This window comes from Cyprinus carpio, chromosome A14 (assembly GCF_018340385.1).
Source record: "Cyprinus carpio isolate SPL01 chromosome A14, ASM1834038v1, whole genome shotgun sequence".
Classification (NCBI taxonomy): Eukaryota; Metazoa; Chordata; class Actinopteri; order Cypriniformes; family Cyprinidae; genus Cyprinus; species Cyprinus carpio.
In genome coordinates, this window is record NC_056585.1 from 22,927,524 (window position 1) to 22,941,617 (window position 14,094).

General features: G+C 36.0%; 1 protein-coding gene across 2 annotated transcripts; it reads right to left on the reverse strand.

Annotated features, from left to right (window-relative positions):
• Positions 1-547: 547 nt before the first annotated feature.
• LOC109049102 (transmembrane 9 superfamily member 2-like) lies at positions 548-12,611 on the reverse strand. 2 transcript variants are annotated; one of them, XM_042770261.1, is made up of 18 exons: positions 12,324-12,611; positions 12,010-12,077; positions 11,824-11,917; positions 11,327-11,454; positions 10,998-11,127; positions 10,340-10,467; positions 9,955-10,066; positions 9,794-9,873; positions 9,584-9,689; positions 9,241-9,282; positions 8,836-8,968; positions 7,223-7,342; positions 6,776-6,833; positions 6,512-6,671; positions 6,161-6,312; positions 5,960-6,071; positions 5,507-5,678; positions 548-980 (listed from the first exon to the last, which is right to left on the reverse strand). In XM_042770261.1, exons 1-18 carry the CDS (start codon positions 12,450-12,452, stop codon positions 913-915), a joined length of 1,992 nt encoding a protein of 663 aa, XP_042626195.1. In that variant the 5' UTR covers positions 12,453-12,611; the 3' UTR covers positions 548-912. The 2 variants fall into 2 exon arrangements, with proteins under 2 accessions (XP_042626195.1, XP_042626196.1); XM_042770262.1 differs by lacking the exon at positions 9,241-9,282 and having other exon boundaries at positions 12,324-12,610.
• Positions 12,612-14,094: the final 1,483 nt, after the last annotated feature.

Consider the following 14,094-nt stretch of genomic DNA (forward strand, 5'->3'; position numbering starts at 1 on the left):
GCACCACTCACACAGAAGTCATTTTCAAACCAAGTAGTTTTCTGTTGTCAACATGTTGAAATTCGACAATTGGACAACATGAACATGAACAAAATCTGTGGGGAAAATTTTTAGCTCTCAAATGAAACTCCCAGTCACGTGGATTCCAATTAAAATGACAGTATTTTGCTGTGAAATTTCACTAAGTAATGGTAAATGTTACATTAGCTAAACTTATTAGGCAAAATTTCACCAACTAAGAGAGTTCATTATGCATTATGTAGCAAAGCATGAAGCACCTCTCACTCAGAGGTCACTTCCGAACTAAGCAGCTTTATATTGATATGTGACCAAATTGTGCGCTCAGAATGAACAAACTTGAATGCAGTGAGCAATCTGCATGTGGAATGTTTTCAGACGTCACTCACGCAAAATTTCAGATTGCGTGGATTCCTATTAAGAAGACTGCTTTTAGCCCACAGCATTTCACCGTACAAAGGAAAATGTGATCGCACCAGAAATTGTGTCCCATCTGATCTTTCAAAACAAATTCTGTACCAAAAACAAATCATGGACAGGAATAATTGTATTAAAATATTCAAATTATGTCTTTACAGATGAAGTGAAACAATGTCAAACATACATTTGGATCAATATAAAAGCATAATAAGACAATTTTATACATAAAAGAAATGGGCTTCTGCTCTCAGCATGGTAGGTTTAGCTGGAATGAAGTCACAGGTAACGTGAGACAAGTAATGCACTGAAAAAGGGTCTTTGGAGTTCACAAGCACACCTCTACTGCAAGTCAGTGAATTACAGTTGAGCCAAACACCAGCCGTTCTTTTAACCTTCATTTAAATGTCTATTCAGACTTCCACATGAAATCTGATCTGTAAAAAGATGATGTTGTGTTCCCCAAATGTCCTTCCCTTAGTCCACCTTCAGCACACTGTAGATTTTATTTACAAACAAGAAGCAAGCGAAGAAGCCTATAGTACCTGGATGGAAGGAGAAATGTCAGAATTAGCACAAGAAATAAAAATAAAGAGCACAGGCCAACAAAATGAACATTTCAGCACGTGTTACAAAATGTGTCAAACTAACCGACAGGGTTTCTATTAAAACTACATTTAGAGTAATTTGGGTGGCATTGTATATGATAACAGTCTATTAATAGTACCGTTTCAATGCAGCAAATGATAGAGACAAACTGAGCTGAGTGTAATGAAGCACAGGATTAAATCTAATCATCGCTGGGGTGGCGGTGACAGCCAATCAACAATTGAAATCTTTAGTTCTGAATCTATTTTCAGATGCATTTATATACACACAATTCTCAGTCCTCCCCCTCACCTTCCACACACGCTCTCGCTGTATCTTCACTTGGCTCTCAGGATCTAAAAAGTCATGGTAGTTCTGACTAAAACAAGCCACTTCTGGGAACGATTATTTAAAGATTTGGGACTAAGAGTGTAATGATGATCCAGTAAGCCTTGTTTCAATCGTGACTTACATTTTCACCCCTCTAGTGTGCATGGAAGTTGCCATAACAGCCGCAGCCAGGGATCCTAAAGCATCTAGTAGAATCCATGGCAACAAATAGATTGTGGCTAATATCCACTCAGAAAACCGATGGCGGAGGTTTCCCATCATTCAAAGCAAAGCCCTGAGAACTGCGACAATTACACTGGTAATCTGGAGGGTTTTCGTAAAGGTTCTACATAAAATATCAAAGTACTGTTGCCAAGAAGCTTGGGCTATTTTACCAAGTCTATGAGGAAAGCACATGCTGCAAAACTAAAAAAAGACATTTACATGCCATTTATAGAGAAACAAGCAAGCGTGTGTAGATGCTATCAACCAACAGCTGTTTACGGCTGGCAGACAGCTGGCCATCTCTCGCCACCTCCGCCTCAGCATATCAATGAGGGGAAGCAACAGAGATTTGATTAAGGCCAGAGAGAGTGCCGCTGTCTTTCAACAACAACAATAAAAGATGAGGAATATTTATAGGTGTCCCAATTACCCTCAGCCTAAACACAGCATGACCCATTGGGCAGGAACAAACCAACTAGAACTGGTCACCTGCCAAAGGAAAGGACTAGAAGGGAGACATAAATTTTTTAAGAAGAACTGGTTACTTGAGGATTAAATTAAATTGAATTTTTGGGGAATAATTTTTTGTTAAGGTTTTGTATTGTGGGTTAAGTTAAACTGGGATTATGAGAAAGCATTGACTTGCTTCCAGGCCATCAAACAGGATACAAATCCTGTAGCTTATAAATGGTACTTTAACAGGGGCAGTTGCACTGTTAAACTTAGTTGCACCCTCTATGAGCCACCGTGCACACCTTTGGCAATAGAAAGCACCATTGGTCCAAGTAAATGAAAGCAAATTTGCATGTCCATTCGTTAGGTGCCAGAGTCTGGGAGGAAAGACTGGGGAGAAGGAAATACTCTTACGTCCGCCAAGTACACCACCATCAGTGAGGACTAGGTGGATGTATACTATGTTTTTAGGGATATATATATCAAAAGCTTATGTTTGTAAAAATGGCATAGCGTTTTTAAATATCTGAAGTGCCCACTCTTAACATCATGGGTCAGTCAAGACCTGAACCCCATAGAGAATTATAAGAGAAATGAGAGAACTGAGCTTAGTGGGTTAATTAGTGAATTCCAAAACTTGGCATTGGGGGGTGGTCATTTTGCAAAAGGATTCCCGACCAAGTATTGAGTGCATAAACTGAAATAATTATTTGAAGGTCTTTTTTTTTGTATTAAATTGGTCGGATTGAAATATGCTAATTTTTTGAGATAGGAATTTTGGGTTTTCACCCAAAAATGAAAATTTAAAAGACTGTCAGTAATGCAATGACCCCTAATAATATATGAAATGTTGTTTAACCCGTAAAAGAACTCTGTTCGTACTGCAGCATTCGGAACACAATTTAAGATATTTGATTTTGGATGAAAACTAACCCGGGGGCTTGAGATCCTGTCCTAAATGGTATAGGGAGTTGCACTGTTAAACCAATGCACACCTTGGCAATCAGAATACCATTTGGCTAGTCTTAAGGATATACTAGTGTTTATGTATAATAAAAAAAAATATGTTTGTAAAATGGTCGTCCGACTCAGGAAAAATAGCTGATATTTCATACCGTTTTTCTGGACCTTGCACTCTATTTACTTGGCAGTCTATTGGACAGTCTCAAGCCTCCAGGTTTTCATCCAAAATATCTTAAATTGTGTTTCGAAGACAAACAGAGCTTTTACGGGTTTGGAACGACATGAGGGTAAGTGATTAATGACAATAATTTCATTTTGGGGTGGAGTATCCCTTTAAGATATTGTTTTTCATTCAGTGTTTCTGTGAAAAAATGGGGGGGGGGGTGGCGCTAATGATAATACTGGTAAGATAATAATAATAATAATAATAATAATAATAATAATAATACTGCGAATTCTACTACTATTAACAATATAAATTGCACTAAGGATTAATGAGCTGCTGGGTTCATGAATATTAATCATGTTGTCTGCATTAGCTGGAACTAATTTGCTGAAATCAAAACAGAGACGATAATATGTGAGCACCAGCCAATGAGATTGTCGTTTGCGCATTAGCTTTACCCACTACTCCTAAATATAATGTAGAAATGTAATTTTCTGTGAAGCTGCTTTGCAACGATTTGTATTGAATTACAAATTAACTCCATTATTTTGAAAGAAAAATATAACAAACAATATAGTTTACATGTAGCATGTCAATTCTGCATGGTATGTAAGTCTCGCATGTGTGTGAGAAACCGTACTGTCAGCTAAGTGAAGGGGAGTCGTGCACCTTCACACTAGAGTTTAAGAGAGTAACTCGCTGCGCAATCATAAAGCCACCTTTCCACGTCACATTTCTCACCCTAGCGGCAGTCAACTTTCAAACTGGTAGTGAAGCAACCGTTACCCTCAGCTTATTCACCATGGTAAAATGAATGATTTTATGATTTTGAGTGGTAGCATATGGTCTAGCCACAGAAGTTCAAATATTTTAAAGCACCCGAAGCTCAAATCTGGTAGGAATTTTCCACATATGATCGAAACTCCATGCAGCTGCCGCATTACTCTCCTTTGGAAATGAATGACTTCCGGAGATAGTGGAAAGGCTGCTTAGGCCGGGCATACACTGTGTGATTTCAGCAATGTTTTTGTTGAATACCCGCTCTCACTGTACGAGTTAATTGCATGCGATGTTAAGCGAAAGCTCAGGATTTATGTGCTCACACTACAGTCCATTTGTCAAAATGCAACTCGCCTGCTCACACTATGTGTGTAAAATTAACACGTGAGACACCACGCAAGTCAAAGCTGAAATTCGGCCTGTACAACTGAGAAATCAGCTCAAAATCAGACAAAAATCACAGTGCATTTCCGGCCTAAGAGATGAATTCAAAAATAGCAAAGATCGCTCGAGTGAAATCCTGAAGCGCTTAGAGTGTTCGGCAACTGAAAATATATCTGTGCTAAACTTATACTTAGCCTCCAACTCAACACTGGTGAGTAAAAATCTAAGAATTTATTAGCCAATGGCTAATGATAGACATATAGTCGCCCAGAGTGAAGATTTAGTCGCATATGCGAGTGATTTACTTGCAATGTAGGGGACTGAGATTTAGTCGCATATGCGAGTGATTAGCAGAAGCCTCCGACCAGGAGTAAGGAGGAGGAGTATTCAGTGAAAGGTCATTCAGTGTAGGATTCGTAAAACTGATTACGTTTGAGTCATTAGCTTGTGGAACAGACTTTGTGTTGTATGGTTGTTTTTGATTACAGCCAGTGAAGACAACACAACAGAAAGACTGGTTTTTTTGATTGAATTTGTTTTGTATAACACAACAGAAGCTAAAAACACAACAGAAAGACTGAATTTAAATAAGTTAATTTAAAAGTATTATTTCTTTTGCTGTTTGCTGTAGAGTGTATTTGTCTTTTAATATGTGTTAAGGGAATAAAATGTAATTTCGACCTGGTTTTCTCAAGTAGGTCATGACACAAATCTATTCTCTAATTTGGGGTTTCACAAACTGGGGGCGGCAAATTAAATTAAAAAAAAAAATGTAAAAAAAAAATATATACAGTATATAATAATAAAAATAATAATAAATAAAAGTAATAATAAAATAATAAAAGTAAAATAAAATAACAACAACATCTAAACTATACTATAATAAAATAATAATAAATAAAAGTAATAATAAAATAATAAAAGTAAAATAAAATAACAACAACATCTAAACTATCTTTACTTGCATGTCATGTGACTATTAACTTCAGAGAGCCGCAAAAAGTACAAACGTTATACAAATGTAAAATTATTGAAATGTTAATATTAAAATCTCAGTGGGTCATTCAAGTAAATATTTTCATCAGAGGGATTTGGCTGACATCTAAACTATACTATAATAGCTTCAGTCACAAAGTGTATATAAACATGAAAATATTTTATAAAGCTAAAGTGATCACATACCTGTAAAAATGAAGAAAATGAGCACCATGATCAAGGTGTAGCCAAAGTAGAGAATAGTGCTTGCAACCCCTATGATTTGTAGTTTTGAGAAGAAGTAATGCACTGCATAGACAAACAGATAGACTGCTGTGAAACCGCTGGTCAGGAATGATCGCCACCACCAGTGATAATCCTGTCAAATACAAATAAGAAGGCTTTAAATAAAAGTTTAAAACACCTGCAATTATTAAAATAAATAATATAACTTTTGACAAATGTTTAAAATGATGTAGACTGGTATGAAATAAAAACTCATTCAAATCAGTGGCCTAGAGAAAAAAAACTTAGCAGGACCACACCACTAGATGTCAGTATAAAGTCCATGACTTAGTTGTTTCTGAAAAATGAATAACACACACACACACAAAGTAAAATGTAGAATTTTAATTTGATTAAAAAGATGTCAAATCTCACCTCTGCACATAAATGGAAGTAGCAGAGCAGAACAGTTGCCTCTGAGCAAGTAATAAGCAGGATGATGAAGACCAGGAAAAGGAAGCCAAACATGTAATACATCTGATGAGACCTGCAGAGAAACATTTGAATGCACCGTTAGGACCAAAACATCAGTCCTCACATCAACACATTTCAGCATGATATGATTTCAAACCATACCAAATGCTGTTGAGGATGAAGAAGAGCTGGATGAAGATGCAGCCGAAGGGCAGGATGCCGCCCATGATGATACCCGGCACAGGTTTGGTGAAGAAGGACTGCTGAGGAATTTGCCGTGAGATCTGGTTTGTTCGCACTGGTGGCTCAATGCCCTGTTAAAGCAGGAAAATAAAAACACCCACATTCAAAATATTGTGCATGACAGGGTGCCAAAAGAAAAGCTCACACAGATGGGAAACACAATAACAGCTGATTCGAAGAGATATTCTAAAATACTAACAAAAAGGAAAGCATAAGAATTCTGGAGTATCAGCTAAAGAACAACTGGCCTGTTCAAGAAGACATACTCACTGGTTTTTTAAAGCCGAAGTATGCACCCACAAATGTGAGAGGAACAGAGATACCGAACCACAGTGCCAGGATGGCCACCAGTGTACCAAAGGGAATAGCAGCAGAGGAGCCCTCTACCCACAGGATCAGATTCATCAGGAAGAAATCCACAAACACAATCCTGCAAAAACACAGCATACTGAAACTGCATCCTGGCATACAACATTTTATTCCTGTTATCAGGAAATGTATTACTGTTCGCAATGAAGACAGTATTCAACTTACCCAGGACACAAAAAGGCTGTGAGAAGAACATTGGTTTTCCAGTTTTCACCACCGAAAGCTGATGATACAGAGGAAATTAAGGATGCAATTAATATTAAAACTGCCAAATTTTTATGTGTTTTTTTATTTTTACATTAACAGTTTATATATTTTTTATTTCTGTATTGATTTGTATTATATGTTAATGTCCTATATTTTATTGTTATATTATTTATGTTTGTACTTTTCCTGCACTGGAATCTCTTGTTTGTGTAAGCTTACTTGGAAATCAAGCTCATTCTGATTAATATTTAACATATTTAAGTTAGTATTCTTCCCTCATTAAAATGCAGGATACATTCACAATTTCTATATTTTTTATTTCTGGTGTCTTTTATTAATAGAACACAAATAAAATGAATAGCACTTTTGAGTTAAAATGTGTTTTCCATTGTAATATTTGCTTACTCTTATAGAGTCTGGCAGACACATATCCAGCGGGTGTGCCAAGCAGAACCCACAACACCACTGAACAGGTCATGAGAGCCCCTCTGTTGGCTGGAGACAGGAAGCCCAGACAGGCCAAGACTAAAGAGAAAAGCAGGATTGTCACTTTTGTTCATTTAATGCTATTATAATCAGGGGTGTTTTTTTTATAATCAAGTTTTTCGGTCTGGTTCTCATGAGAGCACCTTGAGATTTGGTTTGGTACTCACACTGCACATAGTGACTCATTAAATATAACTATTCAAACTAAATAATTATTATTATTGTTAATAGTGATTTATGTATTTTGTTTTTTTTTTATTTTTTTTTTATTTTAATAAAATTAATAAGATTGTTAGTGTTACTGTATTTAAAAATAAATGAAGTAAAAAATAAAAATACAGATATTTTATAGTACACTTAAAATTACAATCCTTATATTAACTTTTTTAATGAATTTTCATCATTTTCAAACCTAAAATCAGTAAGCTTTTATTTTGACGGGTTGAAGTATGTCTATGCGCTGCCGGGTTTAGCATTGTCCAGTGAAGCGTCTCAGTGAATGAAATGTCAGTTTTGCATTTTGCTCTGAAACCAGCAACGCATAACCTAGATTTAAAGGGATACTCCACCCCAAAATGAAAATTTTGTCATTAATCACTTACCCCCATGTCGTTCCCAACCCGTAAAAGCTTCGTTCGTTTTCGGGAACACAATTTAAGATATTTTGGACGAAAACCGAGAGGCCTGTGACTGTCCCATAGACTGCCAAGTAAATAACAGTGTCAAGGTCCATAAAAGGTATGAAAGTCGTCGTCAGAATACTCCATCTGCCATCAGACGTGTAATCTGGGTTATATAAAGTCATGGGAACACTTTTTGTAAGCGAAGAAAACAAAAATAACAACTTTATTCAACAACTCCTTTGTCAACAGTCTCCTCTGTGTCTCTCCATATCACCGTATGCTGCGTATGCTCTTCTGTATCATCCGCGTCACAAGGATGCACTGTTTCTATGAGTCAGTCACAGGCCTCCCGGTTTCCATCCAAAATATCTTAAATTGTGGTTCTGAAGATGAAAGAATCTTAAATTGTGTTTTGTCGACATGAGGGTAAGTGATTAATAACAAAATTTTCATTTTGGGGTGGAGTATCCCTTTAAGCTTTCAGTTTGAGTGGAACTCTTATACAGTATTACAGTTAGTCGATCTAAAATTTGTGCATGAAAAGCTGTCAATAATGCAGGTATGCAAATGAGCAGTCTGAACATATTTACACATCGCATTTTTTATTTTGGTCACACATGCGTACCACTTAACGTATGCTCACCCCTGACTATAAAGGTAATATAAAATAAAAAACTACCAAAATGTGTACAACCACATTTGACTGATAACAATCTCTATTTTGCATCAATTAACTAATTAAAATTAATGGATTAGTGGAGAAAAATTCGCATTTCTGGCATTTAGCCACATGATGCACTCAAATATTCAATTGTTCTCAAAGTTCTAGAGAAGTAATCCTTTACGTTTAGTTTGTACAATACAAAATCTGCAGTATATTTAATTCATTTCTGTTCCAGATGCACTTACAAAGGGTGATGAAGGTCATGATGAAGACCTGAGTGCCCTGTCCGAGGAAGACGGACAGAAGCATGCCCATCCTGGGCGGCCTGAACACGTCACCATGAACCTGCTTCCAGCCAGACTCCTCCTGGGCTTCTTCCTGCAGAAGATATAACAATAAATCTAAATTACCTTACATGGCCGACATCCGATAAATCATTATGGCCAGTCGCCAAACACAATCAGGAACAGCAAATGGTATGTGAAACATATGCCTTATCAGTGACATTATCTATTCATTGCAAAACCTTCAATTTTATTCCTTGATTGGTGAGTGTAGTAATGTATATTTACACTTGTTTTACCAAGTCCCCGAAGCCAAACAATCAACAAAACATAATCACCAGTGACGGCATAAGCTAATAAGCTTACATAGGTAACGTTTGCAGCTGGAGGGATCTTAACCCAGTCTGCCTGTGAATGTCACAACAGAGGATCGTGACTGGAGGTATTCTTATGGTTATTAATAAAGAAAATCAAGACCACACTGAAACTTAGAGAAAACTTGTCGGTCTGTCTGTGCTTGAAGATTAGGATCTACATAACTCCATGAAGCAAACATAATATAGTAACTGGAAGTTTGTTTTAACAGTTTGTGCCTATGTGGGAGTGTCAGCTCTGTTGACACAAGGGACTTTGGTGTCGTTACTGAGTCATTCATTTATTCTGTTATCTATTTAAAGGTCAGAATGAGAACAAAGTAAATTCAAGGTACCTGGTCCATCTGGTTGTACCGGGCAATATCCTTATGCAGTGTTCGAAGCATGATCATGGCCACCATGCCAGACAGGAAGAGCACAATAACCAAAGAGTTCATGATGCTGAAAAAATAAAATGAAGTTGGACCATTAATATGTATGGAGATATGTAAAGAAGAGCCTTCTTATTCTTAATTGCATGATATTTTCAACCAGATTGTGCTCACCTGAACCACTGGATGTTGGTGTGAGGCATGGAAACTAAAATATAATCCCATCGAGAAGCCCACCTAATATCATCATTTTGTTAAAAAAATGAGGAAAAGAAATAGATTACACATAGCTCTTTCCAACCATCTCATTGTACTGACTCTATAAACAAACTTACCTTAAACTGAACTGAATAAGTGTAGGTGACTTTGAGATTGTTTTTGAATTCTGCTGGAATGTCCATGGGAGTGCCATCACAGGTTGGCTTGTCATCATTACTATGCTTGACACTGTCCAACAGACAACATATGTATTTTTATTCTTCTTATCTAACAAACTGTACTGCAGATGAGATAACTCTATCCATACGCATTAGAGTAAATATTTACTTGGTTTTCTTATTGAAGTGTGCTTGCAAACAGGTGTCACTATGCCTAATTTTCAATTCTAGTTAAATCTGAAACTAATCATATCGGCCCACAGAATGTGGAACAAGAGATAAAATTAGGTCTTAAGGTCACCATTTCAAGTCAAGTTAGTTACAGACACTTGCAAAATCAGACCTCCTAGGTTCCAGTGTTGCCGCCACAAGTCGAGCACTCATCCCATTTGTTTCATCTCCACTGTGATAAAATATGGTGATGTCCACATGGTTGAAAATGTAATAAGCGTTCTTCTTGTTGAAATCAGCCTAAAAGAGTGGATAAAAAGCATGCATGTCAGAAGCTCCTTTTACTTAATTTCTAGACTTATTTTGAAAAAAAAGCTGAAATGTTATTAATCAGCGACACATTGTGTCACTGTTCTGTACTGTTGTAGTTTAAGTTCAAAGAAGTCTTGCCCACTATTATGACTTCCTCTTCTGTGAAATATGAGAGTCCATTATATTTTATATTATAGAACCAAAACAGTTGTTAATTTTGTGTCCATTCCACAAATACAGTAAACCTCATGACTTTCGATGTATCAGATGTTTAAGAAACTATTACCTAACATGAACTTAACTGTGCTTGAAAAGTAGTTATTTTAAACACATCAAATGTTTGTATCACTATCCTTAAAACAGGGATTACAGCCTGTCTGTTTCCAACAATTAAATTAAATCAACAATATCATAATCTTTTAAAAAATGATTTATCCCAACTTTTTATCCTATCACATTTATGCCATCACAGACTGCCAGCTCACAACTCGAGTGGGGTTAAAAACAGTCTCTCTCACATTTATCACACAGGCATCCTTTGGCTTTCCTTCTTGGTTCACTAGGCATCCAATCGGAAATCCTGGGTTGCAGACTTTCTGATTGCCTTCCACAATATAACACCATGTCACTGGCATGTTGTCAACAATCCTGCAAAACAAGTTTAAGAATAAACTAAATCCACTTATCTTTGATGCGCAACCATTAGAGATTGCGTAAATAATTGTATAATTGTATGCTAAACCCTACGACGACAAACTGGTATTGGGTCTTTTCAACTGTTAAAGCAAGATGACTTTTATTTTGTTACTACTGCCACACCTACAGAAGTCATCACATGTAGACTTACCAGTGGTGCTGGTAATTCAGCTCCATTCCTTTCTTTAAAAAGTCCAACTTTAACTTGTCTTCTTTTGAACCTGCATCATACGATTTGGTGCAGACCTTCACACAAGCCTTGTCAGCCTTAAATGTAAACTATGGAGAATTTCAAAAATCAGTATATGAAGGATCCATGTGGGAAGAACTGGAGTTAATTATTATAACACATTAATGCAGAATAGTAACAACTAGGAATACACTGCCTAAATGCCATCAACATTATCATACGATGACATATGCTTATATATATATATATGACCATATAGAAAATAAATCACATGAACAACAAAAGGAAGACGTGTCTGTCAATTGCAGCTAATAGTAAAACTTGACAAACATGCCAGCTCTCAATGAACAAATCTGTAAAAATCTTCTAAATGTCACTGCCACAATAATATTCAATTACAATTAATAAGATTGATAAAATAAAATTAAAAAAGTCAAATAAAAACATTAATCTCTTACCTTGTAAGGTGACGTCTCTATTCTTTCTCCAAATAACACCTGCCCAAGGTTCTCTGAGGGCCTTCTTTCATCCGTATCTTTGCAAAAATCAAACCTAAAGCAAAAAGTTTTCCCTCGCAGGTCGGTCCTTGTATAGAAATGCATGCAGATATAATAAAGCGTATTGTAAAGATCAAGAATACTCACGCATCGTATTCATAAGGCAGGACTGATTCCACTGAGTCCAGTCTATTCACAAACAGCTGTATGTCTTTCTGCGGGAATGACAGCAGGGGGTCAAGGGGAAAGCTGACTGTTAATCATATCTCAGCCTTTTCATATATACCTGAAATTACTTAATGAACACTTTTGTCTGTTTTCATTCTTTGAACATGAATTTGCAATGTAGAGAACCCCGAATTTGCGTTTTAACTCAATGTTGAAACATTTATTTTATTTGTTATGCCTCAACTGTTTGTACACGCAAGTAAAATAATAAGTTCAGGACATCAAAAGCTCACCTGACATTCCTTCGCATCTTCTTTTTCGCAAAAACTGACTGGTGCTAAACCCGGAAGGTAGAATCCAAGGCTTGAGCTGACTACTGTTAAACTCAGCAAAAATATAAAACGCGGATTTAAAGCCTTCATTTTCAAAGCAGCGTCCTGCGAAAAGTCCGGTTTACTCTTCTGGAGCAAACCATAAAACTAACCGGCGACAATTCACAGAGAAATTCGCCAAGACAACGAGCTCGCAGCTGCAACAGATCCAAGAAAGATTTGTATCGGAGTCACTTCCTTACTGCGCACATAGCCCCGCCCACCGGTGACCCCTCCCCCAATTCATAAATCATTGATACACAAAACATCCGGATTAATGACGTTTCATTTGGAATTTTATTTTAATTTATTTTTTGCTTATCTTTATCATTTTTGTCTATGTATGTATTTTCCTAATTTCTGTTACATGCATGTGAAACTTTCTATAGATGCTATTTAATGTTATCCTGAATGTGTAGCCTATCATTTCTGTTACTTTAATAAAAGACGCATCATATTCATAACTCATCACATTCATAACTGTCTTTAGCTCCTTTCAACGCATACCTGTAATGTACTGGTATTCTCTTACTGGTAAATTGGCGGAACGAAATTACTGGTATTTTTAAAAAGGTCCTGTTCACACATGATCTCTTGACTTAATGGTAATTTATCGGTAATTTACCAGTAAAGACTTTACTGGGATTGTGTCATACAATCCAACCAGTAAAGAGTTTACCAGTAAAAGGGCTGGTGACTTGCCGCCACCTGTCGGTATTAGTTTCATTTTTAAACCCTTTATGGTACGAAGTTACCATATGGCAAGAAGTAGGCTAATTTCTACCGATTTCCTTGTTATTCTGAAAAAAAAAAATACAATGGGCTATATTGCACTATCTGCATTAAAAGGGCAGGCCTTAAGGTATGCTGTTTTTAAGTCACATGACATTTGAATGTCCGTCCAAAAAATTTTTTCCTTCACACGGAAGTCACATGTTGAAGTGCTCCAGAAATTGCTCTATTAACCTCATTTCTAAACATATCTTCTAAAGGGGGATTTTACATTTAAGTACATTTAACTTTTCTAACATAGTTTTACTGTAATTTGAGAACATATCAATGTTTTATATGGCAACACTGCACACAGTGGAACTGCAGTAATGTATATTTACTCATTGGGATTTTTTATAGATAGCATAAATAATATGATTGCAGTTATGTATTTAGCCTATTTAAAGTGTTTATTGTAGTATAGTTGTATTTAAATATAAATAACAAAATTATTACTTCTTTTCAGAAAATAGCAATATTTTACGGAAAGGCCTCTTTCATGTGATGAGAGTGAGGATGAGTCAACCTTCAGTGGTTTGCATGAGTTCAGATTATATAAATGCATCAATTTCTAAAAGAAATGTGCATTTAAATAGAAAAGTAAATCATCATTTTACAGAATCTTTTTCATTGTGCTAAAAAGTTTAGATTATATAAATGCATCAATTTTTAAAAGATATGTGTGTTTATATTTACCCTAAATGTTTTTAATTGGACGAATGAAACATTTTTTCAGTGTTCCTATACACCTTCAAAAATCTTCTTCTTTTTTTTCAAAAGTCTGTTTTGATTTGTATGACTCAAGCTATTTCATGTAATAAAAAATTATTTGAAAAAATATATTTCATGGTTAGAACATATTACATACCATAGAAGGTTACGTACAAATTGAGTTATTTAAATTGTTTGATATTTCTATATT

Bases quoted from the DNA above. Each gene is read 5' to 3' on its own strand.
- LOC109049102 (XM_042770261.1), bottom strand. From the start codon at position 12,452: ATGAAGGCTTTAAATCCGCGTTTTATATTTTTGCTGAGTTTAACAGTA. The intron at 10,067-10,339 runs GTCTGATTTTGC...TCTGTTGGACAG, and splicing joins GCAACACTGGAACCTAGGAG to TGTCAAGCATAGTAATGATG. The intron at 6,072-6,160 runs GTATGGTTTGAA...GTTTCTCTGCAG, and splicing joins TTCATCCTCAACAGCATTTG to GTCTCATCAGATGTATTACA.